The 25,658-nt window shown below is 39.3% G+C and overlaps 1 protein-coding gene across 4 annotated transcripts in view; it reads right to left on the bottom strand.

Moving 5' to 3' along the window:
• Positions 1-25,658, bottom strand: part of INIP (INTS3 and NABP interacting protein) — a 54,886-nt gene that overhangs the window by 27,907 nt on the left and 1,321 nt on the right. For 3 of the 4 annotated variants that reach the window (XM_060154611.1, XM_060154610.1, XM_060154612.1), the window contains exons 3-4: positions 4,489-4,591; positions 988-1,078 (exon numbers count right to left, since the gene is read on the bottom strand). In XM_060154611.1, coding sequence (XP_060010594.1) covers positions 988-1,078; positions 4,489-4,591 — 194 coding nt within the window. Of the gene's footprint in view, positions 1-987; positions 1,079-4,488; positions 4,592-10,483; positions 10,631-25,658 lie in introns of all 4 variants that reach the window. The other variant, XM_060154613.1, reaches the window with a different exon arrangement.

Here is a 25,658-nt window from a genome sequence, read left to right as displayed (position 1 = left end):
AGATGGATAATAATAAAGAATTCATATTAACAATTTGCACCAGGTACTAATTTATCATCCCCACTCTCTCCCCTGTGATTCTCTTCAGTCAATAATTGAGTCGAAGACATGAATTACTTTGTTCCTTGGAGTGGGGAGGAAAACTAGCAACAAAGGTCCCAAAGTACTCTGCTCTTGGTCAGTAACGCAGGAGAGTGAGAAAGAAGGGCAGTAGTTGGAAGGAGAAGGGGGAAAGACAGCTGATTACTGGTGATTAAGATACCAACATTTTGTAGAGAATGTTGGCATATAAATAACAGAGAACCACCAGTGACGTCCCTTGTCACTAAACAAAGGACTGTTCATAGGTTGTCTAAAGTGAGATGATCTTTAATATCCCTTCCAATCCTGAGATTCTAAGGTTTAAAAGCATAGGTAACGATGTCTAGTGCAAGGTTTCTAGGAATCTTAGTTAAATTATCCAAGATCAATGAAATACTAAAATTGGTTATCATAATAAGAACAATTTTTTTAACTGATAGATTATCACATTCCTATAGTCTTTAAACATTTCCTGCACAACAGACATGCTGACCATTAAAAACAGAATCCAAACAACAATAATAAACCGGTCAGACTATCACAGGACATAACGGCACACGACAAATCTGAAAAACTAGATATGTGCTATTAAAGTAGCCAGTTCAGCTTTTCAGGATCATTCTGTCCATCCAAGTACCCTAAACTCTTCTGTGTGCAGCAGTCCCTTGCCAGGTGTGGCACAGAATCAATCATGACCACGTCAACACCATGAAAGATACTTTCATTACTGCCGTATCTGGTCCTTCAAATCCTCTGGGCATGCCTGAATGTCAGCAAACAACTGCAATTACGTGTGGAACGTTTTTATTGATATTGCTCCACTGAAATACAAAATAAGAATAGTGCTGGTTTCCAAGCCCCAGGAAATCTCCAATGAGACAAGAATGTCAGCCACACTTTCCTCACCTGCAAAGCCGCCTTCTGCTGGGCTGCAATATGCTGCTGCTCAGCGTGGTCCCGGAAGTCCTTGTTAAGAGCGGGTCTCGAGAGCGCGATGCTAAAACGGGAATCTTAGTTACTTGACTGTTTAGAGACTCCCTTACTTCTGAATCACATTTTTCTTTAGATATTCTAAATAGGGATTACAAAAAAGAACTTCCTGAATAAGTCTTTTTTCCTTCTCCCACTGTCTACATTAATTTATATGAAGAAAGCCTATATTATTTACTAGGGCTTCAGATTATCTCCTTTTAATTGATGATTTATGGTCCTCTGCTTTCAAACAGATTTGAGGTACTCTGGTCTATCATAAAGTTACATTTATGAAGAAAACTAAAGAGTTGAATGTTTCAAGCAGAAGGTAGAACATGCAAAGGTAGGACTGAAGGTCAGGGCTCGGGAGGGGAGAAATGGGTTGGCAAAAAATGAGGCTAGGGAGGAAGGCAGGTGCCGGGATATGTAGAGCCTTGTGAAATAAATTAAGAAATGAAGACCTTATCCTAACAGGAAGGGAGACTCCCAAAGAGTGTTATAAGCAGAAGAGTGACTTGATCAGAATTACCACACTACAGTTCAGAAAGACCGCCACTGTGACAGACAGTGCTGGTCATCTCCCCAACAATTGTTGCTCTCCCTTCTTCCTCACTAATGGAACCCATACTTAGCTCAATTATCGTTGGTCCCATGATTCATGGTGGGCCAGGTTATCCCCCAGGGGGTGAACTTTGATTGGTATAAGACAATACCATTTCCCTTGCTGGTTTCCTGTTTAGGCAAGAGAAAGGTTCACAATTCTGGGCAGCTAGACTTCACGGGTAGTCTGCTTGAAGGCTTTGAGAACGTTTTCCTCACTCTTACAAAATGGACACAGGAGAGGAACCTTTCTGGCTTTTGCCTCTGTGGGGGCTCGGTGTACAGTGATGCCTAGGCTACTGCAGTCATATTTTGACCAGTAAGGAGGTGCTGACCCACGGAGAAGGGCAGAAAGGAGAGAAGAAAGGAAGCTCGATCAGTGCTGACACTGGTGTGCCGCTGCAGTGAGCCATTCTGCACTTGATCTTAGCCAAAAGGCCGAGAAGCGATAGTGAGCCATTCTGGAATCACCTTATCTTCACGCTTCTGGTTAACCTATATCCTAACGTTTAGGCCAACTTTTTGGTTTTCTGTTACTTCCAGATTAAAACATCCTAACTGACACAACTGATAAATGTACTCGAGAGAACTTAAGACTGTGGGAAATTCCGGAGGTAGTAACTGAGGCAAAAAATGAGAGTGGCCAGGACCAGGGCAGCATCAGTTGCAATAAAGAAAAATGGACAAGTCTGAGACACATTTCAAAATATAAACATAAGAGAATGACAAATGTTTAGAGATGGAAGTAAAAGGGAATAATAAACAATTAAAGTTCATATTTCTGACTCTGATTACTAGTAGATCTATACCACTCATGGAGACAAGCAAGCCAACAATATTAAGTAGGTAGAGAGGGAGGGAAGATGAGTTCAGTGTGGGACATACTCAGTTTGAAATGCCTGGAAGACATCAAAGTGCAGATGTCCAGGAGGCAGTCTGGTGCTTGAGACAGAGGACGAGGCTGGAGATGCAAATGTATAAAAGTTATCAGCACATAAATTACAGGCTGTGAAAGTGAATGCAACTGTCCAGTGAAAAGACGTAGACTGGGAGACTGGATCTAGAACAGAACTCTGAGGAATATCAACATTCAAGAGACAGGAAGTGGGACTTCCTTGGTTGGCGCAGTGGTTAAGAAGATGCGTGCCAATGCAGGGGACACAGGTTCAAGCCCTGGTCCAGGAAGACCCCACATACTGCAGAGCAACTAAGCCCGTGTGCCACAACTACTGAGCCTGCACTCTAGAGCCCGCGAGCCACAACTCCTGAGCCTCTGTGCCACAACTACTGAAGCCTGTGCGCCTAGAGCCCGTGCTCCGCAACGAGAAGCTACCTCAATGAGAAGCCCACGCATCGCAACAAAGACCCAACACAGCCAAAAATTAATTAATTTTTTAAAAAAGAGAGAGAGGCAGTGGAGAAATGTCTGCAAAAGAAACCAAGATAGTATAACAGTGGATGAATGGAAGCCAAGGAAAGAGAGTATTTTAAGGAGGGCGTTGTATACAATGGAATACCACTCAGCCATTAAAAAAAGAAAGAAATCTTGCCATTGATGACAACAAATACCATATGATCTCACTTATATATGGAATCTAAAAAACAAAACACACAAAACAAAATGAAAACAGATTCATATACACCTGAAACTAACACAACATCGTAAATCAACTATACTCCAATAAAATATTTTAAAATATATATCAACCAATAAAGAAAAGAAAACAGCCTCATAGACTCATAGATAGAACAAACAGGTGGTTACCAGAGGGGAGCAGGTTGGGGGTGGGCAAAATAGGTGAAGGGGATTAAGAGGCACAAACCTTCAGTGAGAAAATAAAGAAGTCACAGGAATGTAATATACAGCACAAGGAATATGATTCATGATACCGTATTAATTTTGTGTGGAGAAAATAGTTCCTAGGCACTGTGGCGATCATTTCACAATGTATGCTCATGTCAAATCACTGTGTAGTACACCTGAAGCTAACACAACTCCATTTCAATTAAAAAAAAAAAAAGGGTGCAATCAGTGGTGTCAAATAATGCTAGGAAGTCTAACAAGAAAAGGACTTTGGTCCACCAGATTTAGCCACAAGGAGGTTGCAAGCGACCTAGGCTCAAACCTGTTCTTTGGGTTGGAGGTGGGGAGGCGCGGAAGTCAGATTGTAGTGGGTTGGGGAGTAAATAAGTGAGAAAGCAGAGATGAGTATGTACAGACAACTCCTTTAAGAGGTCTGGCTGACTCTGCACACCTAAAAATATAAATTAGCTCTAGCTTTCACGAGAGTCCTTTCCTGTATACCTGAATTCACCAGGAACAGTCCCCTGAAGAAACAGAAGAATATTTTATACTATATTATATATTATACTTTTACTAGAAATCAATCTAACAAGCAAATAAAATAACAGAAACAGATAAAAAAAAAGAGAGGGGAAGGTTAGGGTGGTGGCTGAATGGGATAACAGATGTCAGGGAAGAGATTTAAGATGGCAGAAACGGAATACAATAAAGATCATTAAGCTACCGCAACTTTACCTATTTTGCATAATGCTTAAAAAGTGGGACATTAACAATAATTTCAGTAACAAAACAACTATACAAAACTCTTTTCTTTTTTTGAAAGTAGGCTGTAGGGAAATTTTAAGTCTGATTAGAATTAAAATATTTAAAATCTAAGCAATTAAATAATCTAACTTTTCAAGTCTAACTAGGAAATAAAACATGTTAAATTCCAATGTTAAAGAAACAAACCATTGCCAACCAATTTCAGTTATATTGTCCAAGATATTTTTTATATCACTGAATATAAAAACCACATTATTCTTCAATACCTAGCTCCAGGATGATTTGTTGAAGATTGGTTCTGCATTAGTAATTTTCTTTTTTCTTTGTCCAGCTCTGCCAAGATTGCAACTCTATTTTTGTTTTGAAAACCTAAAAAAAAGAGAGAGTGTTGGGGACGAGAAAGAGAAATAAAATGTTTTAGAGCTGTTTTATAAACCTAGGCCACCTAGAAACCCAGAAAGCAAAATTCTGTTCTCTAACATGATAACGAACCCACTAGTAAGCAGTTTCCCTAGATGGTTACTATCTCCCTACTGCCTATTTTCCAGCAACTTTAATAGGATAATACGCAGATAAATGCAAAGGATAATACTGCCTGAGGACTTTTTTAAGACTTAGTTCTAAAGAATTTTAATCATCAAAGTATGGGTAACTGCATTTGTTTTATAACAAAATCTCTGCAGCCCCAAATGCTACAGGGACCAATCTCTATCCTGCTGAATCTCTGGGAGTGAAGATTTTCTTAGTTCTCAGTTTTAGGCCTCTCTGTGAATGCCTCTTTCATGAGGGGAAAGCATTAGATACACTCAGGTCACAACAGTATTTTTCTCAACTGCTTTCATTCAGAGATGTAATGAAATGCTTTCATTCAGAGACACACAGTCTTTCAAGGAACAAGTCAGAGAATTGCAACTGACTAGAAAGCAATTCTGAGAGAGAAATGGAGCATAACTGACAGGGTACAAACAGATAGGTCCCTTATCAACTTTGAGCTTCAATTTTAACGTAAGATCTAGAGCAGAGGTTCTAAGTCCTGGCCCAGGAGCAGCATCCAACTATGTTTTTAAAATCTGCATTAAATGCCAACATGTAAACACTGTTTACAAAATTCTCAGATTACTTGCTTCTCTTGAAACATCTCAAGGTCTGGCACAGGGGTCTGGATGCCTCCATGGCAACAACTATGTAGAACAAAGGAACAGTTGTCCCTTTTAGCTGGGCACTCTCCAGCTTGTTACAGTCCTTATCAGATTTGTTTATACCTGTAGGCATTTAAGTTTCTGATCCCTAATTTAGAAGAAAACAAATGGAAAGGTTAAAGGATTAGGAAAAAAACTACAGAGGCAAAAAAAGGCCAGGGGACTAGAACCACTGGGTTAGCATCACTGCGCTAGAAGAAAGAATGAATGGGGAAGGAGGGAGCTTTCAAGCAGAGCAGAAGTAAGCACTCCTAAGGGTACTCACATGAGGGATTATAAGCACTGTATATTGATCATAAAGGGGAATTGGGTGGTAGGATGCATATTTCCTCCTCTCCTGGGGAGAGGAGTTAGGTCAGGGACAGCGCAGGACGTACAAGAACAGGAGCACTCACTGAGATCCACACTGAGATCGGGCTGAACCAGAAGCAGCTGAGGCTTGCGGCACTTTCCCCTGAACCTGCCCTTAAATCTAGCAACAGTAAACTGACTCAGGCCAGGCCAGAAATGGGCAAAACCTGTCCCTGCCACAGCCATTTTAGGAATTTATCATCTCCATTTTCCTTCTCTGCCCCCTCATGCTTATGCCATCAACCTGTCGTCAAATTCTAGTAATAGCAGACTTCTTTCTGGAACAGATAATTCACACTAACACATTCTGGTACTTCTGAGGAGATGATTTTGCAAGGCTTCCAGGTGATCCTTCATCTATTCTAATCCTAATTCTAATCTTCCTTCCTGCCGACCTCTTACTTAATCTTCCAGGGAAGAAACTCTATAAGGCCTTTACATGCCACATGTCATTACAGGCTCCACCCAACCTCATAGACAGGACTGCCTCAGGAGAAGTCTTCTACCTAAGGAAGGATTTAATACAGAACTCCCAAGAATGTACGATACTTATGCCTGTGAGCGCTAATGCTATGGTAAAGGGTGCCATGTGTAAAAATAATTGAAACTTTGTCGAAATACTGTTAAAGAAACACCATTACCAAAGTAATATAGAATGTCAAGTCCAAACAACCTAATAAGTATGATGTCCTAACATCTTGTAGTTTTTTAAAAAAATAATACCCATAAATTGAAAGAAAAATATTTTATTTCATTTTAAAATAACCACTAATGCAGTGTGTGTACCTGGGCACTGTATAACTTTGCAAACCTGGGAATCAGTTCAGACACTACCATCCTCATTCCCTGTTCCACACAGTACTTGTTTTTTATCAAAGCAATTGCCAAAAACCCACTTCACAAAAATATGACAGCCTCGAAAGTAATGTAGCACACTGGTAAGTCACACTTATTAAATTGCCTATATTTCACCATTTTCTACCTACAGAAACAATAATTTCATATGATTCACTAACTTTAAAAAAAAATCACGTCTTTCTTGGCTTGATCAGTAACAGCCTCCTTTAAAAAAATTTCATGCATGTTTGTTTGACAATCGGAGCACAGGTAGCTACAGTGAACTCCCTGTTACCATGGAAATTAAGTGTGAAAATTAGTAACTATAGGCTCTAAATTAATATTAATACACTAGTTTCTTTGTCCATGATCTTTGCCCACTAAGGAGAGCTATGTTATTCTCAATCTATTTTACTACTCATGGTGAGCCTGTTACCCAAATAAATCAGTCAGTATTATATGGATCAGATGGGAAGTATAGAATTTGGGTATTATTGATTTTATATAATAGAAACTTCCCTAAAAGTAATGTAATACAAATTAAGGTACGATAATTATGGAAGGATAAGTATACTGTAATGTGTTATTTAGAGGAATGCAGAAGTGAGTTCTCTGTAAAGTGAAGAATGCTTCCCAGCTTGAGGTTGGCCAGGCAACAACTGGAACATTAAAAAGAGAATAATAATTATAACTAAATGGAACAAACTGAATCCATGATAGACCATGAATTCATAAAAAGATACAAAAAAGAAAGTTAGGGAATTCCCTGGGAGTCCAGTGGTTAGGACTCTGCGCTTTCACTGCCAAGGGGCCGGATTCAATCCCTGGTCGGGGAACTAAGATCTCACAACCCGTGTGGTGCGGCCAAAAAAAAAAAAAAAAAAAGTTAAAGTATATAAAAAGATTGTAAAGAAAGGTAAAATAATAGTCATTATGCTAATAATTAGGTTAGTGTTAACATTTAGATGTTTTGTTTCTCCTATTAAGTTTATGTCTGTTTATAAGGCATAGCTGTTTACTTTTTTGTTTAGTTACAGGAGGAAGGGGTAGATATAGGGAACTGTGGATAAGCCAAATAGTCCCAGAAAAAGCAAGTTATATACCAAGAACAGGAGGGTCAGATCAGAACAGGTCCTCACACACACACACACACCATTTGAAAGGAAACGCAGTGGTAGATGAGCACCCATGGTCACACACAATGACCAAGGAGAAACCCTGAGCTCTAACTGGATGATTAGCGGAATATCCTAAAGAGAGCTAATGGTACAGACCTGATCCCTGATTTCCTGGGAGATGAAACATCCATAATTCCTGGCAGGAATGCTACCAGAAAAGGGCAATTCATAATGACAACAGAACAATGGGTTATAAAATGCTAATCACATTTAAAAAAGAAGAAGAAGAATATTTCATTCAGGGAGTAACCCCAGGTTGCAAGAAACTAAAAATCTATGAGAAAAGGCATGAATTAAAAAAAAAAAATCTCATTAACTTGGCAAGTTTAGTTACAGAAGTGACCAAGTGCACACCAATGCAACTTTTAAATCATCTTTAAAGGCATAAGCAAATCTTATGATTTACCTAAGAATTAAATCCATCAACAAACCCTAAACCTTGACTAATCTGAAATTTTGTTTTGTTTTGGTAGTGGTAAGACAACCATAACCCTAGGAAGGTATAAAAAAATTACTAAAATCCTGGGAAAGTACAGAAATAAGAATCTGGGAAGATTAATATAATCCAAGGAAGATTAAAAAAAACAAAGTACTACAGAGAGAGTAAATGAATTAATTAAACCCATGGGTTAGTATTTTAAAATAGGTTTAATTTTAAGTATAGTAAGTTTGTTTGTGTTTTTCGGGGGGATAGGCGGGCCTCCCACTGTTGCGGCCTCTCCCACTGCGGAGCACAGGCTCCGGACGCACAGGCTCAGCGGCCATGGCCCACGGGCCCAGCCACTCCACGGCACGTGGGATCCTCCCGGACCCGGGCACGAACCCCCATCCCCTGCATCGGCAGGCGGACTCTCAACCACTGTGCCACCAGGGAAGCCCTAAGTATAGTAAGTTTTGCCATCACTATATAAAGTGAAGTATTATAGAAGTCAAATTAATTGTAATTTAAACTGTTATTAAAGAGAATTTAACTAAATAAGCTTGTAATCAATTCTAAATGCTTAAAACATTTTATTTTGGAGCTTAGTTTATAAGTAGGTTTAAAAACTGAGCATTAATTATGAACAGTGATAAGGATTTTTCTCCATGCACAAAATCCCCTTAGACATTAAAGAACTTGTTAAAATAGTTAAATAAGCGGTCATTAGACAGGGGTAGCTCATAGCCTTCCTTCCCTGGTAAAGGATAATGCCTCTCTCTGTATCTCACTTAATGCCCCACGCTCCCACCCAGAAGCCTGAGTTTTATCCTTATAATACCTCCTTCTTCCTACCCACATCCAACCAATCACCTAGTCCAATCAATTTTATATCCTTGATGTCTCTAAAATATCTTCCCCTCTCAACTCCTATTCCACAGTCTAACCAGGCAAGGTTATCTCCTGCATAACATTCAAGAACTTAATGTCTACATGTAGGCAGCTGAGAGCCACAAAAACTATTTTACAGGGAAAGGGTATGGTCAGGTCTATTAGGCTTTTACTTTCTGAGCTTGTCTTATGCCCTGAAGCCTATGCTTCCCTCTTGAGCGTTCAAAAATAATCTAGTACTAATTTACATGTCAGTTTTGTACAAAACATTTACTGTATTATAGAAATATATAAAAGTCAACAGATAGCAGTTAGGTAATAATAATAGCTTATTCCACATTTGAAACATAAGGCAAAAAACTAGGTAGTCAATTTGGTTATGTGAAGTAGTTAAGTGTAATTTTCTAGAGCAAGATTCTCCCACCTTCAGAGTTTGTAATACAAACTTACTCTAAGGCAACAATATATAAAATTTAACTTTTATTCTAATCACTACATGAATTGTTTTTTTAAACACAAACTGTCTCTCGCCATAATTCAACATTTTACTTTTACATTATTTTACATGTATCTTAAAGTTACATGTAACTTTTACATTCTTAAAAGCATGAGAGTGTTAAAATATATTATCTCATGTACAGTAGGAATTACTTAATATTCCTTTATAACTAAACTTTTTCCTAATAAATTTACCTTAGAATAAAGCAGCACACTCCAAAAGTTCCACTTAGAACTATAACTCTATCTCCATTCACAATCATATACATTCTCATTTCCATATTCATTTATAGAAACATTTAACTCCCACACATTTCTGTGTCACTAAAAATATTATGGAGTAACTAGCATTACAGCAAATTGTATTTAAAACCTAACAGCTGACATTCACTTTGCGTGAATAGCTCTATGACACTTAAACAAGGACTAATAGGAATTCCTTTTATTGAAAAAAATCTAAAACTAAAGAATGAAAATTATTGTTTGATTAGTGGATAATCTACTTTCCAATTACAGTTGTTATATTGCTTTCATAACAATTTTTTAAAAGATATTTTAAAATATTCAAATCCTTTCAAAAGATTATCTTACAAGCTATATACTCTTCACAACTATACAGTAAATGAACTATCATCCTAAGACAGCTGTTTAGGGGGAGTTCCCTGGTGGACTAGTGGTTAGGATTCCGGGCTTTCACCACCATGCCCAGGTTCAATCCTTGATCGGGTAACTGAGATCCCACAAGCCGTGTGGCACGGCAAAAAAAAAAAAAAAAAAAAAGACAGCTGTTCAGTATTGGAGGAAAGTCACTGTGGCACTATTAGTTTAACATGTTTTAAGTTATTTATTGATTCAACGTATATTTATTGTGTATCCATGACATACATACAGGCACTAAGGTAGAGTCTAAGGATGCAATGACGAGCCACAACTTGATTTGATGCTAGTTCTCATGGTTCTTAAACATTCCCGTGAAGATAGAGAGTATCAAATAATTACACAAATGAATGTATAATTAGAGTCTAAGATGAGTAGTCTGAAATAAAGAAATAACATTCTATAAGTATTAAAAACAATCATTGTAGGAATCAAGGTTTTTGTTGTTTTTTTTTTACATCTTTATTGGAATATAATTGCTTCATACTGTTGTGTTAGTTTCTGCTGTATAACAAAGTGAATCAGCTATATGTATACATATATCCCAATATCCCCTCCCTCCCATCCTCCCTATCCCACCCCACTAGGTGATCACAAAGCATCGAGCTGATCTCCCTGTGCTATGCAGCAGCTTCCCACCAGCTATATTTTACATTTGGAAGTGTATATACGTTAATGCTATTCTCTCTCTTCGTCCCAGCCTCCCCTTCCACCCCCATCCTCAAGTCCAATCTCTACATCTGTGTCTTTATTCCTGCCCTGCCACTAGGTTCATCAGTACAATTTTTCTAGATTCCATATATATATATGTGTTAGCATACGGTATTTGCTTTTCTCTTTCTGACTTACTTCACTATGTATGACAGACTCAAGGTCCATCCGCCTCACTATAAATAACTCAATTTTGTTCCTTTTTATGGCTGAATAATATTCCACTGTATATATGTGCCACATCTTCTTTATCCATTCATCTGTCAATGGACATTTAGGTTTCTTCCATCTCCCGGCTATTGTGAATAGTGCTGCAATGAACATTGTGGTACATGACTTATTTTGAATTATGGTTTTCTCAGGGTATATGCCCAGTAGTGGAATTCCTGGGTCATATGGTAGTTCTATTTTTAGTTTTTTAAGGAACCTCCACACTGTTCTCCACAGTGGCTGTATCAGTTTACATCCCCACCAACAGGAATCAATGCTGAATCAACTTGACCTAGACTGGGAGTAGGGGGAGCAGTGTCAGAGAAGTCTCCTACAGGAAGTAATGCTAGAGCTGAAATGTTAGATTAATTAGGTTAATTAGGGGTGGGGGACAAAATAACACTTCCCCCTTTAGAAAGATCACTGTAGCTACAAGGTTGAGAATACACTAGACAAGAGAAAAAGAGACTATTACAGTAGAACAAGCTGGAGATGACAGAAGTTGTTAGTGGCCAGGGAAATGGAGAGAGATGAACAGACCCAAGAGCTTTTTAGGAAGTTAAATCAACAGGACAGTGACAGAATAAATAAGAAGTCAAGAATGAGGAAGAAGGTGTCATGGATGGTTCTGAGGTTTTTGGCTCATAGTTAAATGGTATATTATTCGTACTGCTGCTGTAACAAATTACCACAAACTTAATGGCTTAAAACAATACAAATCTATTATCTTACAGTTCTATAGGTCAGTAGTCTCACTGGGCTAAAATCAAGTGCTGCTTTCCTTTCTGGAGGCTCTAGGAGAGAATCTGTTTCCTTCCCTTTTCCATCTTATAGATATGCCTGAGTTCCCTGGCTTGTGGTCCCCTTTCTCCAACTTAAATGCCAACAACGTTGCATGTCTCTGACCCTTCTGTGGTCATTTCTCTCTGACCACAGCCAGGAAAAAATTCTTTGCTTTTAAAGACCCATGTGGGAGGGGGACCTTCAAGATGGTGGAGGAGTAAGACGTGGAAATCATCTTCCTCCCCACAAATACATCAGAAATACATCTACATGTGGAACAACTGCTACAGAACACCTACTGAACCCTCGCAGAAAAACTCAGACTTCCCAAAAGGCGAGAAACTCCCCATGTACTTGGGTAGGGCAAAAGAAAAAAGAAAAAACAGAGGCAAAATAATAGGGATGGGACCTGCACCTCAGGGAGGGAGCTGTGAAGGAGGAAAAGTTTCCAAACACTAGGAAGCCCCTTCCCGGGCAGAAACGGGGGGTGGGCACGAGGGAAGCTTTGGAGCCACGGAGGAGAGCACAGCCACAGGGGTGCGGAGGGCAAAGTGGAGAGATTCCCACACAGAGGATCAGTGCTGAGCAGCACTCACCAGCCCGAGAGGCTTGTCTGCTCACCCGCTAGGGCGGGTGGGGGCTGGGAGCTGAGGCTCCGGCTTCGGAGGTCACATCCCAGGGAAAGGACAGGTTGGCTGCGTGAACACAGCCTGAAGGGGGCTAGTGCGCCACAGCTAGCTGGGAGGGAGTCTGTGAAAATGTCTGGAACTGCCTAAGAGGCAAGAGACCATTGTTTCGGGGTATGCAAGGAGAGGGAGTTCAGAGTGCCGCCTAAACGAGCTCCAGAGACGGGCGCGAGCTGCGGCTATCAGCGCGGACCCCAGAGACGGGCATGAGACGCTAAGGTTGCTGCGGCAGCCACCAAGAAGCCTGTGTGCGAGCACAGGTCACCATCCCCACCTCCCCTCCTGGGAGCCTGTGCAGCCCACCACTGCCAGTGTCCCGTGATCCAGGGACAACTTCCCCAGGAGAAAACACGGTGGGCCTCAGGCTGGTGCAACATCATGCCGGCCTCTGCCGCCGCAGGCTCGCCCCGCATCCGCACCCCTCCCTCCCTCCAGCCTGAGTGAGCCAGAGCCCCCTAATCAGCTGCTCCTTTAACCCCCTCCTGTATGAGCGAAGAGCAGATGCCAGAGGGTAACCTACACGCAGAGGCGGGTCCAAATCCAAAGCTGAACCCCAGGAGCTGTGCCAACAAAGAAGAGAAAGGGAAATCTCTCCCAGCAGCCTCAGGAGCAGCGGATTAAATCTCCACAATCAATTTGATGTACCCTGCATCTAGGCAAGGAATCATCCCAAAATTCATGCGGTGGACTTTGGGAGCAATTGTAGACTTGGGGTTTGCTTTCTGCATCTAATTTGTTTCTGGTTTTATGTTTATCTTAGTTTAGTATTTAGAGCTTATTATCATTGGTAGATTTGTTTATTGATTTGGTTGCTCTCTTTTTTTCTTTTAATATATATATATTTTTTCCTTTTTTTCTTTTTGTGAGTGTGTATGTGTATGCTTCTTTGTGTGATTATGTCTGTATAGGTTTGCTTTTACCATGTGTCCTAGGGCTCTCTCTGTCCGTTTTGGGGTTTTTTTAGTATAGTTTTTAGTGCTTGTTATCACTGGTTATTGGTTTGGTGCTCTCTTCTTTTTTTTTTAATTACTTTTTTATATTTTAAGAATTTTTAAAATTTTTTATTTTAGTAACTTTATTTATTTTATTATCTTTTTTTCTTTCTTTCTTTCTTTTTTCCCTTTTCTTCTGAGCTGTGTGGCTGACAGGGTCTTGTTGCTCTGGCCGGGTGTCAGGCCTGAGCCTCTGAGGTGGGAGAGCCGAGTTCAGGACAGTGGTCCACCAGAGACCTCCTGGCCCCACATAATATCAGTTGGTGAGAGCTCTCCCAGAGATCTCCATCTCAATGCTAAGACCCAGATCCACTCAACAACCAGCAAGCTCTCGTGCTGGACATCCCATGCCAAACAACTAGCAAGACAGGAACACAACCCCACCCATTAGCAGAGAGGCTGCCTAAAATCAGGATAAAGTCATAGACACCCCGAAACACACAACCGGACGTGGTCCTGCCCAACAGAAAGACAAGATCCAGCCTCATCCACCAGAACACAGGCATCAGTCCCCTCCACCAGGAAGCCTACACAACCCACTGAACCAACCTCACCCACTGGGGTCAGACACCAAAAACAATGGGAACTACGAACCTGCATCCTGAGAAAAGGAGACCCCAAACACAGTAAGTTAAGCAAAATGAGAAGACAGAGAAATACACAACAGATGAAGGAGCAAGGTAAAAACCCACCAGACCAAACAAATGAAGAGGAAATAGGCAATCTACCTGAAAAAGAATTCAGAGTACTGATAGTAAAGATGATCCAAAATCTTGGAAATAGAATGGAGAAAATACAAGAAACGTTTAACAAGGACCTAGAAGAACTAAAGAGCAAACAAACAATGATGAACAACAATATAAGTGAAATTAAAAATTCTCTACAAGGAATCAACAGCAGAATAACTGAGACAGAAGAACGGATAAGTGACCTGGAAGATAAAGTAGTGGAAATAACTACCACAGAGCAGAATAAACAAAAAAGAATGAAAAGAATTGAGGACAGTCTCAGAGACCTCTGGGACAACATTAAACACACCAACATTCGAATTATAGGGGTCCCAGAAGAAGAAGAGAAAAAGAAAAGGACTGAGAAAATATTGGAAGAGATTATAGTTGAAAACTTCCCTAATATGGGAAAGGAAATAGTCAAGTCCAGGAAGCACAGAGAGTCCCATACAGGATAAATGGAGAAACACACCAAGACACATATTAATCAAACTGTCAAAAATTAAATACAAAGAAAAAATATTAAAAGCAGCAAGGGAAAAGCAACAAATAACATACAAGGGAATCACCATAAGGTTAACAGCTGATCTTTCAGCAGAAACTCTGCAAGCCAGAAGCGTGTGGCAGGACATATTTAAAGTGATGAAAGGGAAAAACCTACAACCAAGATTACTCTACCAAGCAAGGATCTCATTCAGATTCAACGGAGAAATTAAAACCTTCAAAGACAAGCAAAAGCTAAGAGAATTCAACCCTACCAAACGAGCTTTACAACAAATGCTAAAGGAACTTCTCTAGGCAGGAAACACAAGAGAAGGAAAAAACCTACAATAATAAACCCAAAACAATTAAGAAAATGGTAACAGGAACATACATATCAATAACTACCTTAAATGTAAATGGATTAAATGCTCCAACCAAAAGACACAGACTGGCTGATGGATACAAAAACAAGACCCGTATATATGCTGTCTACAAGAGACCCACTTCAGACCTAGGGACACATACAGACTGAAAGTGTGGGGATGGAAAAAGTTATTCCATGCAAATGGAAATCAAAAGAAAGCTGGAGTAGCAATTCTCATATCAGAGAAAATACACTTTAAAATAAAACTATTACAAGAGACACTGAAGGACACTACATAATGATCAAGGGATCAATCCAAGAAGAAGATATAACAATTGTAAATATTTATGCACCCAACATAGGAGCACCTCAATGCATAAGGCAAATGCTAACAGCCATAAAAGGGGAAATCGACAGTAACACAATCATAGTATGGGACTTTAACACCCCACTTTCACCAATGGACAGATCATCCAAAATGAAAATAAATAAGGAAACACAAGTTTCAAATGATACATTAAACAAGATCGACTTAATTGATATTTATAGGACATTCCATCCAAAAACAACAGAATACACTTTCTTCTCAAGTGCTCATGGAACATTCTCCAGGACAGACCATATCTTGGGTCACAAATCAAGCCTTGGTAAATTTAAGAAAATTAAAATTGTATCAAGTATCTTTTCTGACCACAACACTATGGGACTAGATACCAATTACAGGAAAAAAGTTTGTAAAAAATACAAACACATGGAGGTTAAACAATAAACTACTAAATAACCAAGAGATCACTGATGAAATCAAAGAGGAAGTCAAAAAATACCTAGAAACAAATGACAGTGAATACACGACGACCCAAAACCTACTGGATGCAGCAAAAGCAGTTCTAAGAGGGAAGTTTATATCAATACAATCCTACCTCAAGAAACAAGAAATATCTCAAATAAAAAAACCTAACCTTACACCTAAAGCAATTAGAGAAAAAAGAACAAAAAAAAAAACCCCAAAGTTAGCAGAAGGAAAGAAATCATAAAGATCAGATCAGAAATAAATGAAAAAGAAATGAAGGAAAAAATAGCAAAGATCAATAAAACTAAAAGCTGGTTCTTTGAGAAGAGAAACAAAATTAATAAACCATTAACCAGACTCATCAAGAAGAAAAGGGAGAAGACTCAAATCAATAGGATTAGAAATGAAAAAAAGAGAAGTAACAACTGACACTGCAGAAATACAAAGGATCATGAGAGACTACTACAAGCAACTATATGCCATTAAAATGGACAAATTCTTAGAAATGCACAACCTGCCAAGACTGAATCAAGAAGAAATAGAAAATATAAACAGACCAATTTGAAGCACTGAAATTGAAACTGTGATTAAAAATCTTCCAACAGGGACTTCCCTGGTGGCGCAGTGACTGAGAATCCGCCTGGCAATGCAGGATACACGGGTTCGATCCCTGGTCCAGGAAGATCTCACATGCCACGGAACAACTAAGCCCATGCACCACAACTACTGAGCCTGTGCTCTAGAGCCTGCAAGCCGCAACTACTGAGTCCACACACCTAAAGCCCTGCACTGCAATAAGAATCCCACACACCGCAATGAACTGTAGCCCCCGCTTGCCGCAACTAGAGAAAGCCCACATGCAGCAACGAAGACCCAATTCAGCCAAAAATAATAAATTGAAAAAAAAATATCTTCCAACCAACAAAAGCCCAGGACCGGATGGCTTCAGAGGCGAATTCTATCAAACATTTAGAGAAGAGCTAACACCTATCCTTCTCAAATTCTTCCAAAATATAGCAGAGGGAGGAACACTCCCAAACTCATTCTATAAGGCCACCATCACCCTGATACCAAACCAGCAATGATGTCACAAAATAAGACAACTACAGGCCAATATACTGATAAACACAGATGCAAAAATCCTCAACAAACTACTAGCAAACAGAATCCAACAGCACATTAAAAGGATCATACATCATGATCAAGTGGGATTTATCCCAGGAATGCAAGGATTCTTCAATATATGCAAATCAACCATTGTGATAAACCATATTAACAAATTGAAGGATAAAAACCATATGATCATCTCAATACATGCAGAAAAAGCTTTCAACAAAATTCAAAACCCATTTACAATAAAACCCCTCCAAAACCTGAACATAATAAAGGCCATATATGACAAACCCACAGCCAACATCATTCTCAATGGTGAAAAACCGAAACCATTTCTACTAAGATCAGGAACAAGACAAGGTTGCCCACTCTCACCACTATTATTCCACATAGTTTTGGAAGTTTTAGCCACAGTACTCAGAGAAGAAAAAGAAATAAAAGAAATCCAAATCAGAAAAGAAGAAGTAAAACTGTCACTGTTGCAGATGACATGATACTATACATAGAGAATCCTAAAGATACTACCAGAAAACTACCAGGACTAATATATATGCTATATATATATATATATCTGTTTATATATATTTCATCATGAACAGAATGTTGACACAAATATGAATGTTAAAGGTGCTTCTGGGGAAGTCTCAGATGGATATGAGGAATATGTTATTGGAAACTGTAGGAAAAGCAGTCCTTGTTACAAAGTGGCAGGGAACTTGACCAAATTGTGTTCTAGTGTTTTGTGGAAAGTAAAAGCTGTCAGTAATGAACTTGGATATTTAACTGAGGATATTTCTAAGCAAAATGTTGAAGGTGTGACCTGGTTTCTCCTTGCTGCTTATAGTAAAGTGTGAGAGGGAGACAACTGAAAAAGAAATTATTATGCAAAAGGGAACCAGAACTTGAAGACCAAAAATTCTCAGCTTATTCTTATTGCAAAAAATGAGAAAGTGCGTTCAGGAGAGAACACCAAAGACATGACTGGACAGTCTTTAGTAAAGAGATTATGGGTGTGTGACATGGATCCAATCAACCATCTCAGCAGAAGCACTGTCAGCATGGACTGAAGAGAACAGAGGTGGGATGAAATGAAGAAAGACTGTCGGACTTCTGGGGTTCTACAAGCAGGAAGTTAGATGTTAGAGATGTCTGGATGCAAACAAGCGTCATCCTTTGAGTACAGGGAGGAATGACTCTGAAGGTGGGTCGGGGTCAGCAGGGCTGCTACTGCCATCATGGGTCCAGAGAGCACAGGCCCAGGCAGCAGGACTGTTTCCTCATTAGTTCCAGAGGGTTTGGGGACAAAATTCAGGGAGGAGAAGGCAGAGCCACCACCCTTGTTAGACAGAAAATTGAGCCAAATAGGATTTCACTCTCAAGCCTTAAACTCTAATGGAATTTTCCACAGAAGTTTCTTAAAATTAGCCACATATATTAATGTCATACAAATAATTTCAGCACACAAATGTGTACTGTAGAAATGTTGCAGACTGGAGAGTAAAAGATGTGAGTTCTAGTACTGATGTTGATATAATAAACTAAATCTTTGAATAAATTAAAAATCGAATAGAATTTGCCCTGCTAGGTTTTGGACTTGCTTAGGACCTGTCAGCTTTCTTCTTTCCAATTTCTTCCTTTTGGAAGCAGAATGTCTATCCTATACCTGTCCCACTATTGTATTCTGGAAGCAGATAACTTGTTTGGTTTCATAGGTTCACTATTGGAGAGGAATTTTGCCTCAGGATGAATCATACCTCTAGTCTCACTCATATCTGATTTAGATGCTATTTAGATGAAATTTTAGACTTAGAGTTGATGCTGGAATGGGTTAAGACTTTTATGGCTGTTGGAATGGAGCAAATATATTTCACATGTGAAGACTTGAATTTTGGAGGCTGAGAGGGTGGAGTGTTATAGGTTAAATTGTATCCTTGCAAAACACATAGGTTGAAGTCCTAAGCCCTAGTACCTCAGAATGTGACTGTATTTGGATACAGAGTTTTAAAAGAGGCAGTTAAGGTTGAATGAGGTCATTGGGAGTGGGCCCTAAGCCAATATGACTTGTGTCCTTATAAGAAGAGGAGATCAGGACATGCACACACAGAGAAAAGAAAGACCATGTGAAGACACAGGGAGAAAAGACACAGGCCATCTACAAGCCAAGGAGCAATCAACTCTGCTGACAACTTGATCTCAGAATTGTGAGAAAATAAATTTCTGTTGTTTAACAACAACAACAAAAAAGACTTACTAATACATGCTACTACACAGATGAACCTCAAAAACATGCTAAGTGAAACCAGACACAAGAGACCATATACCGTAAGAGTCCATTTATATGAAAGGTGTCCAGAAGAGGCAAATTTATAGAGACAAAAAGTACATTAGTGGTTGCCCAGGCCTGTAAGAATGGGAAGTTACTGCAAACAGGCATGAGTTTTCTTTCTGGGTTAATGGAAATGTTATAAAATTAGATATTAGTGAAAGTTACACACTTTACAAAGTTACTAAAGATTCCTGAAGTGTAATCTTAATACAGGTGAATCTTATAGTATGTAAATTATATCTCAATAAAGTTGTTTAAAAAATTTTTTAAATAAAAAACAAAGACTCATGTGATTAAAATGGGCCCACCTGGATAATCCAGGATAATCTTCCCATCTCAAGGTCCTTAACCTTAATCACACAAGCAAAATTCCTTTTGCTATGTAAGGTAACAAAGTCACAGATTCCGGGGATTATGACCTTGGCGTTTTTTGGAGGGATGTGGGGAGAATACTATTCTGCCTACCATACTCCTTAATGATATATAAAATGTATTCATTGGTTAAAACTCAAACTTATTCAGGGGAGACTGCCTGATGTCTAAGTCTTAGCAGAATAAAAAATACAACAACATTTTTAACATGAAGTAATTAGTACCAGTAACTAGTCTTCTAGCTATCTAGTTAATGGAAAACACTTCCTGTAACTTGCAAGATTAAAAAATTATTCAACTCTTAGCCACCTTTGGAGTTTACTGAAAATATAGATCAAGGAAAGGAATAAGCCCTAATGTCTGCTCAGGTGATCTCCTTGTGTTCAAATTCTCTCTCACTGAGACCCCAAGGACTTACCCCTTTAAGCTACTGCCACTTTTTCTATCCACTGAGGTTTCTTGTCTTCAGCACTAGCTAAATAAGATGGTGAAATCTCTTCTGCTTGAATCACCCTTTCCTCCTCGCTCATTTTTCTTTTCCTCTTACAGATAAACTCATAGGCCCATTTCCCTGTAAGGATTTTCTGCTCAATAACAGATGGAGAAGAGATACAAAAATTAAGGTCTTTTGCCCCTAGTCTAGAGCTCCCAATTTTCTTTTAGATACTATAATTAGAATGTTCTAACCCTCCAGCTAACGTGCAGTATGGGAAATCAATGAACAGGGGACTTGGACACAGATTCAATTTGGGTTCTCATCTCAGTATTACCAGTTACTATTTAATATTGGGAAAATTACCTCACTATGCAGGACTGATGGGCATAACAGTGACAACTTTGAAGGGTGGTTATATGAAATATAGAAAATAAAAATAAAATACCTAGCACACTGCCTGCCACATGGTAGTTGCTTAATAAAAACTAGCTATTACTGTTATTATTACCTAGTGTTCTCTATCATTTAGATTGTCAACCTCACTAGATTCTTGTCAGCCCCATTCTGACAATTCTCTGTCAGTAAACTGTTTTTCATCACACAGGGTACAATTGATTAGCACAACTTTCTAGATTACACTCACATGACAGGCCTCCCAGGCCAGTCTGAATGGACCTGAGGATCACAAGCTCTCTTCTATACAAACAATCTCATGCTAGTTTACGTCATATTCTGCCTCAACTCAGTTTCATTCCTATTTGAACCTGGGCCTACAAATCAATCCTAGCATCAGAAAACTACTGTACACTCTTTGCCTTGGCAATGAAAACTGAGGCAAAAAGAAATCTAGCTTTGAAAAATGAACTCCAAATTGTGTCTTTGTGTCCACTCTCATGTTTAAAAATGTACAGATGCAAGAATTTTAAGATGATTTTTATGCATCACTAGGATAAATTCTTTTTTTTTGTTTTTTTGTGGGTTTTTTTTGCGGTATGTGGGCCTCTCACTGTTGTGGCCTCTCCCGTTGCGGAGCACAGGCTCCGGACATGCAGGCTTAACGGCCATGGCTCACGGGCCCAGCCGCTCCGCGGCATGTGGGATCTTCCCGGACCAGGGCACAAACCCGTGTCCCCTGCATCGGCAGGCGGACTCTCAACCACTGCGCCACCAGGGAAGCCCTAGGATAAATTGAGAGGTAGCATACCTTAGTACAAGCCTGAAGGGTAAATCTGCTTTCCTTCTGGACCATAGGTGGTTTAGGTGAAACTTGTACTTGGGTCTGAGGTCAAGTAAGACACCTCCCAGGAGCTATGTTCCATTCTTACACAGAGCCCTAAAATCACAGCTAAGAGCATCCAAACTGGCCCCAAATCAATAGCTCCCACCACTTGATCTGCAGGGCTTATAGTTATTACTCTAAGCATTTTGAGATAACTATAAAAGAATCAAAAGAATTCACACTTTTTTTTTAAATTGAGAGCAATCGCTATTTTTTAAATTATTTATTTATTTATGGCTGCATTTGGTCTTTGTTGCTATATGCAGGCTTTCTCTAGTTGCATCAAGTGGGGGATTCTCTTGTTGCGAAGCACAGGCTCTAGGTGCACGGGCTTCAGTAGTTGTGGCACAAGGGCTCAGTAGTTGTGGCTCATGGGCTCTAGAGCTCAGGCTCAGTAGTTGTGGCACACGGGCTTAGTTGCTCTGCAGCATGTGGGATCTTCCCCAACCAGGGATTGAACCCATATCCCCTGCACTGGCGGGCGGATTCTTAACCACTGCGCCACCAGGGAAGTCCCAAGAACTCACATTCTTTCTCAGTTTTTCACCAGGTTTCTCTGTGTATCTGAAATCAGGTTAGACCAATCTCCCAACTGCCAGCACATAATCACAGGATCTTGATATTTACCAATAATGAGAGCCTCTTTACATAGGAATGGTACCTTGGCCAAATTCCAGTTTGACAATCTGCCTCTACATATTAAATTCTCAAAATGTTACTTCTTATCAATCAAATAATTATTATGAACCTATTGAATGTTCCACACTATGATGGATGCTAAGAATATGAGACTTCAATAACTGTCTGCCAAGAGCTTGTGAAATTCAGCAGTTCATATTACTACTATAGTATGATAGACTGCTAGATCTGAAAGAGGGCCTGTCCCCTACACCAGAGACATTAATAAATTACAACACACAGATGAAGATTTCTTAAGTCATCGTTCTTTCAGTTACCATTATAAGAGAATTATGGAACTTGGCATTCAATCTCCACAATAAGTAGTTCCAATACACATAAACAGTACAGAAATAATATAGAGAGTAAAATGTAACAGATCCAAATAAATAAGAATTTTAAATTTTCACTGAGAGTCTAGGAGTCTACAGAACATGATATGGACTCCCTCTGCTGGTGCCTAATAGCAGCAGCTCCACGACACCAACAATATCACTGACAAAAGAGCAACAAAAGCCAAAGGACTAATCTAAATTCGTTTCTATGGGGTTTTTTTGTTTGTTTTATAAATTTATTTATTTATTTTTGGCCACGTTGGGTCTTCGTTGCTGTGTGCGGGCTTTCTTTTTAGTTGTAGCAAGTGGGGGCTACTCTTCATTGCGGTGCACAGGCCTCTTATTAAGGTGGCTTCTCTTGTTACGGAGCACGGGCTCTAGGTGTGTGGGCTTCAGTAGTTGTGGCACATGGGCTCAGTAGTTGTGGCACAGGGGCTTAGTTGCTCCACAGCATGTGGGATCTTCCCAGACCAGGGCTTGAACCCATGTCCTCTGCACTGGCAGGCAGATTCTTAACCACTGCGCCACCAGGAAAGTCCTCGCTTCTATTTAGATTAGGGGATGTTTCATAGTGGATCTGACTATGGATCAATCAAAGGTGACAGTAAAAATTATTGTGCTTTATTGCAACTGCTAAAAAAAAAAAGAGTAACTAGCAAATTGTAAATCTTGTATATTTGTGCTATTAAAACAGAGGGATACAAATATTTAATTTGTTTTCATTTGGACTGCATTGTGTGATTTTTAGCAGCATATTTTCTCTCCAAAATAGATTTCTCTTAGTTTCACTTCGGTTCAAATTAAATTATTTATTTATTTATTTGTTTGTTTGTTTGTTTTTGCAGTACGCGGGCATCCCACCGCTGCGGCCTCTCCCGTTGCGGAGCACAGGCTCCGGACACGCAGGCCCAGCGGCCACAGCTCACAGGCCCAGCCGCTCCGCGGCACGTGGGATCCTCCCGGACTCGGGCACGAACCCGCGTCCCCTGCATTGGCAGGTGGACTCCCAACCAGTGCGCCACCAGGGAAGCCCCAAGTTAAATTATTTTTAATCTGAATCCTTATAACTTGGTGAAAAGAGGAGGTCAAAGACTATAAGGGAATACTGACCTGTGATTAGTCCACAGAGCACACAAATCACACTTGGTTATTTGAGAGAACAGAATTGTACTAGCTGGTTATAGCCAGTAAAGCTATCACCAGAGCTAGCTTTTTACAATACCACACTTCTATAAAACTCATGTAATCTTTAGTCTGTCCTAAATGCAACTAATATACTAAAACAGATTCAGTGGGCTTCCAACTTCCAGTACTAGCAGAATAGTTTGGTTAGAGTAATCCTGCCACAAATATAATTATAAATTCTGGAAAAAGTACTAAACATTCATTATTTGAAGGCACTAGAGACTGACCAAAATCAGGCAGAAACTGCAACTGGTGAAATTTGGGAATTGGTGGCCTTTTGCACTCCTCAATCCACGAACAGCTTGCATAGCCTCACCTTACTGGCTTGAGGTATCAGAGGACAGAGTTCAGGACTGGCAGAGTAACCAGAAAATTATGGGAGAAACTTGAGAGGGAAAGGCAGAAGGAGTAAAGCCTAAAACATGCCTATAAAATCCACCCAAGGTTTTTGGTTTCTGCTAAACTACACATACATGGGGGAGACAAATAAAGCACTAAAGCAGCAACTGGAAGCTTTAAAGAATGAGCAGAGATTTCAGCTGCTGCCCAACATAAGGGAGACAAGAGTTTGGAGTATGAGTTGAGCCAAGCCATCTGCTAGAATGAAAATCACATTTCAGAGGAATATAACAGAATTCAGAGTCTCTACAATGTATTAGTCATAATATCCAGTATTCAATAACAAATCACTAAATATAGTAAGAAAAAGGAAACTGTGACTCATTCTCAAAAAAAAATGCAGTCAACAGAAACCAACTCAAAGATGATCTAGATGATGCAATTAGCAGTGACACAGGACCAGTATCTAGACTCTTAAAAAAAAATAATAAAAATAACCCAAATTTTTTAAAAATGAGCAAAAGGCTTGAACAAACACTTCACAAGTGTCCAACATTTGTCATCAGGGAAATCCAAGTTAATACTACAATGAGATGTCACTTTACACCCTCTAAAATGGCTAAAATTGAAAAGACCAACAATGCTATATATGGAGCAACCAGAATTCTCACACTTTACTAGAGGGAATGTAAAGTACATTCACTTTAGGAAAAGGTTTGGCAGTTTTCCATAAAGTGAACTGTACACTCAGCTGCTCCATTCCTAGATATTCATCCAAATATCTGCAAAAAGACTTACAAACGAATATTCAAAGCAGCTTTATTCACAATGGCCAAAACTGATACAACCCCAAAGTCTCCAAAAAGGAATGAATAAATAAATTGTGGTAAATTCATACAATGGAATACTAGTCTGCAATAAAAAAGAATGAACTATTGGTACATGGCATAACATGGATGACCCTCACAGACAGTACAGTGCATGTAAACAACTGGACACAAACACGTTTATATGACGTTTAAAATAGAACAAGACTAAGATTAATCAAAAACTATGATGCATCAAATAAGGAGTTTAGACTTGATATGGAGAGGAAATAGAAGACTGCTTCAAGTTCTTAAGCAGGAGACAACTTACAAAGTGGAATTTAATGCTTTCTAGAGATTAAATTTTACTTTTGAAACTTATTTTTAAATAAAAATTCCTTATTTGGGATGTATCTAACTTGACTTGCTTTACAGAGCTCTCAACACAGGTGAAACGTGTATGAAAAGTTTTTTGAGCAAACGAAAATAAAGGAGTGGATATTGCCTAGTGACAATATAACTTCTTTAAAAGTGGTTCTAATCTCAAGTAAAAGAGCATGAGAACACAAATGTCCAAGCAGGACTTAAGGTTTACAGTGTGAATAATATTAACAGATTAACACATAGGATTAATAGCTATTAAGGATGTTACATATCTGATGAAACACATCTGATGAAACGTTGGACTTGCTTCAAATATGGGGTTTTACTTGGCTATTCATTTTTAATTCTGGCTCTAGTAACAGCCCTATGCTAAATTTTCTATCAAAATACTTTACTATATGAGGAAA

The sequence above is a fragment of the Lagenorhynchus albirostris genome, chromosome 7, assembly GCF_949774975.1.
Source record: "Lagenorhynchus albirostris chromosome 7, mLagAlb1.1, whole genome shotgun sequence".
NCBI lineage: Eukaryota > Metazoa > Chordata > Mammalia > Artiodactyla > Delphinidae > Lagenorhynchus > Lagenorhynchus albirostris.
Note: the sequence above shows the minus strand (reverse complement) of the source record. Positions and strands in the feature narration are given on the sequence as shown.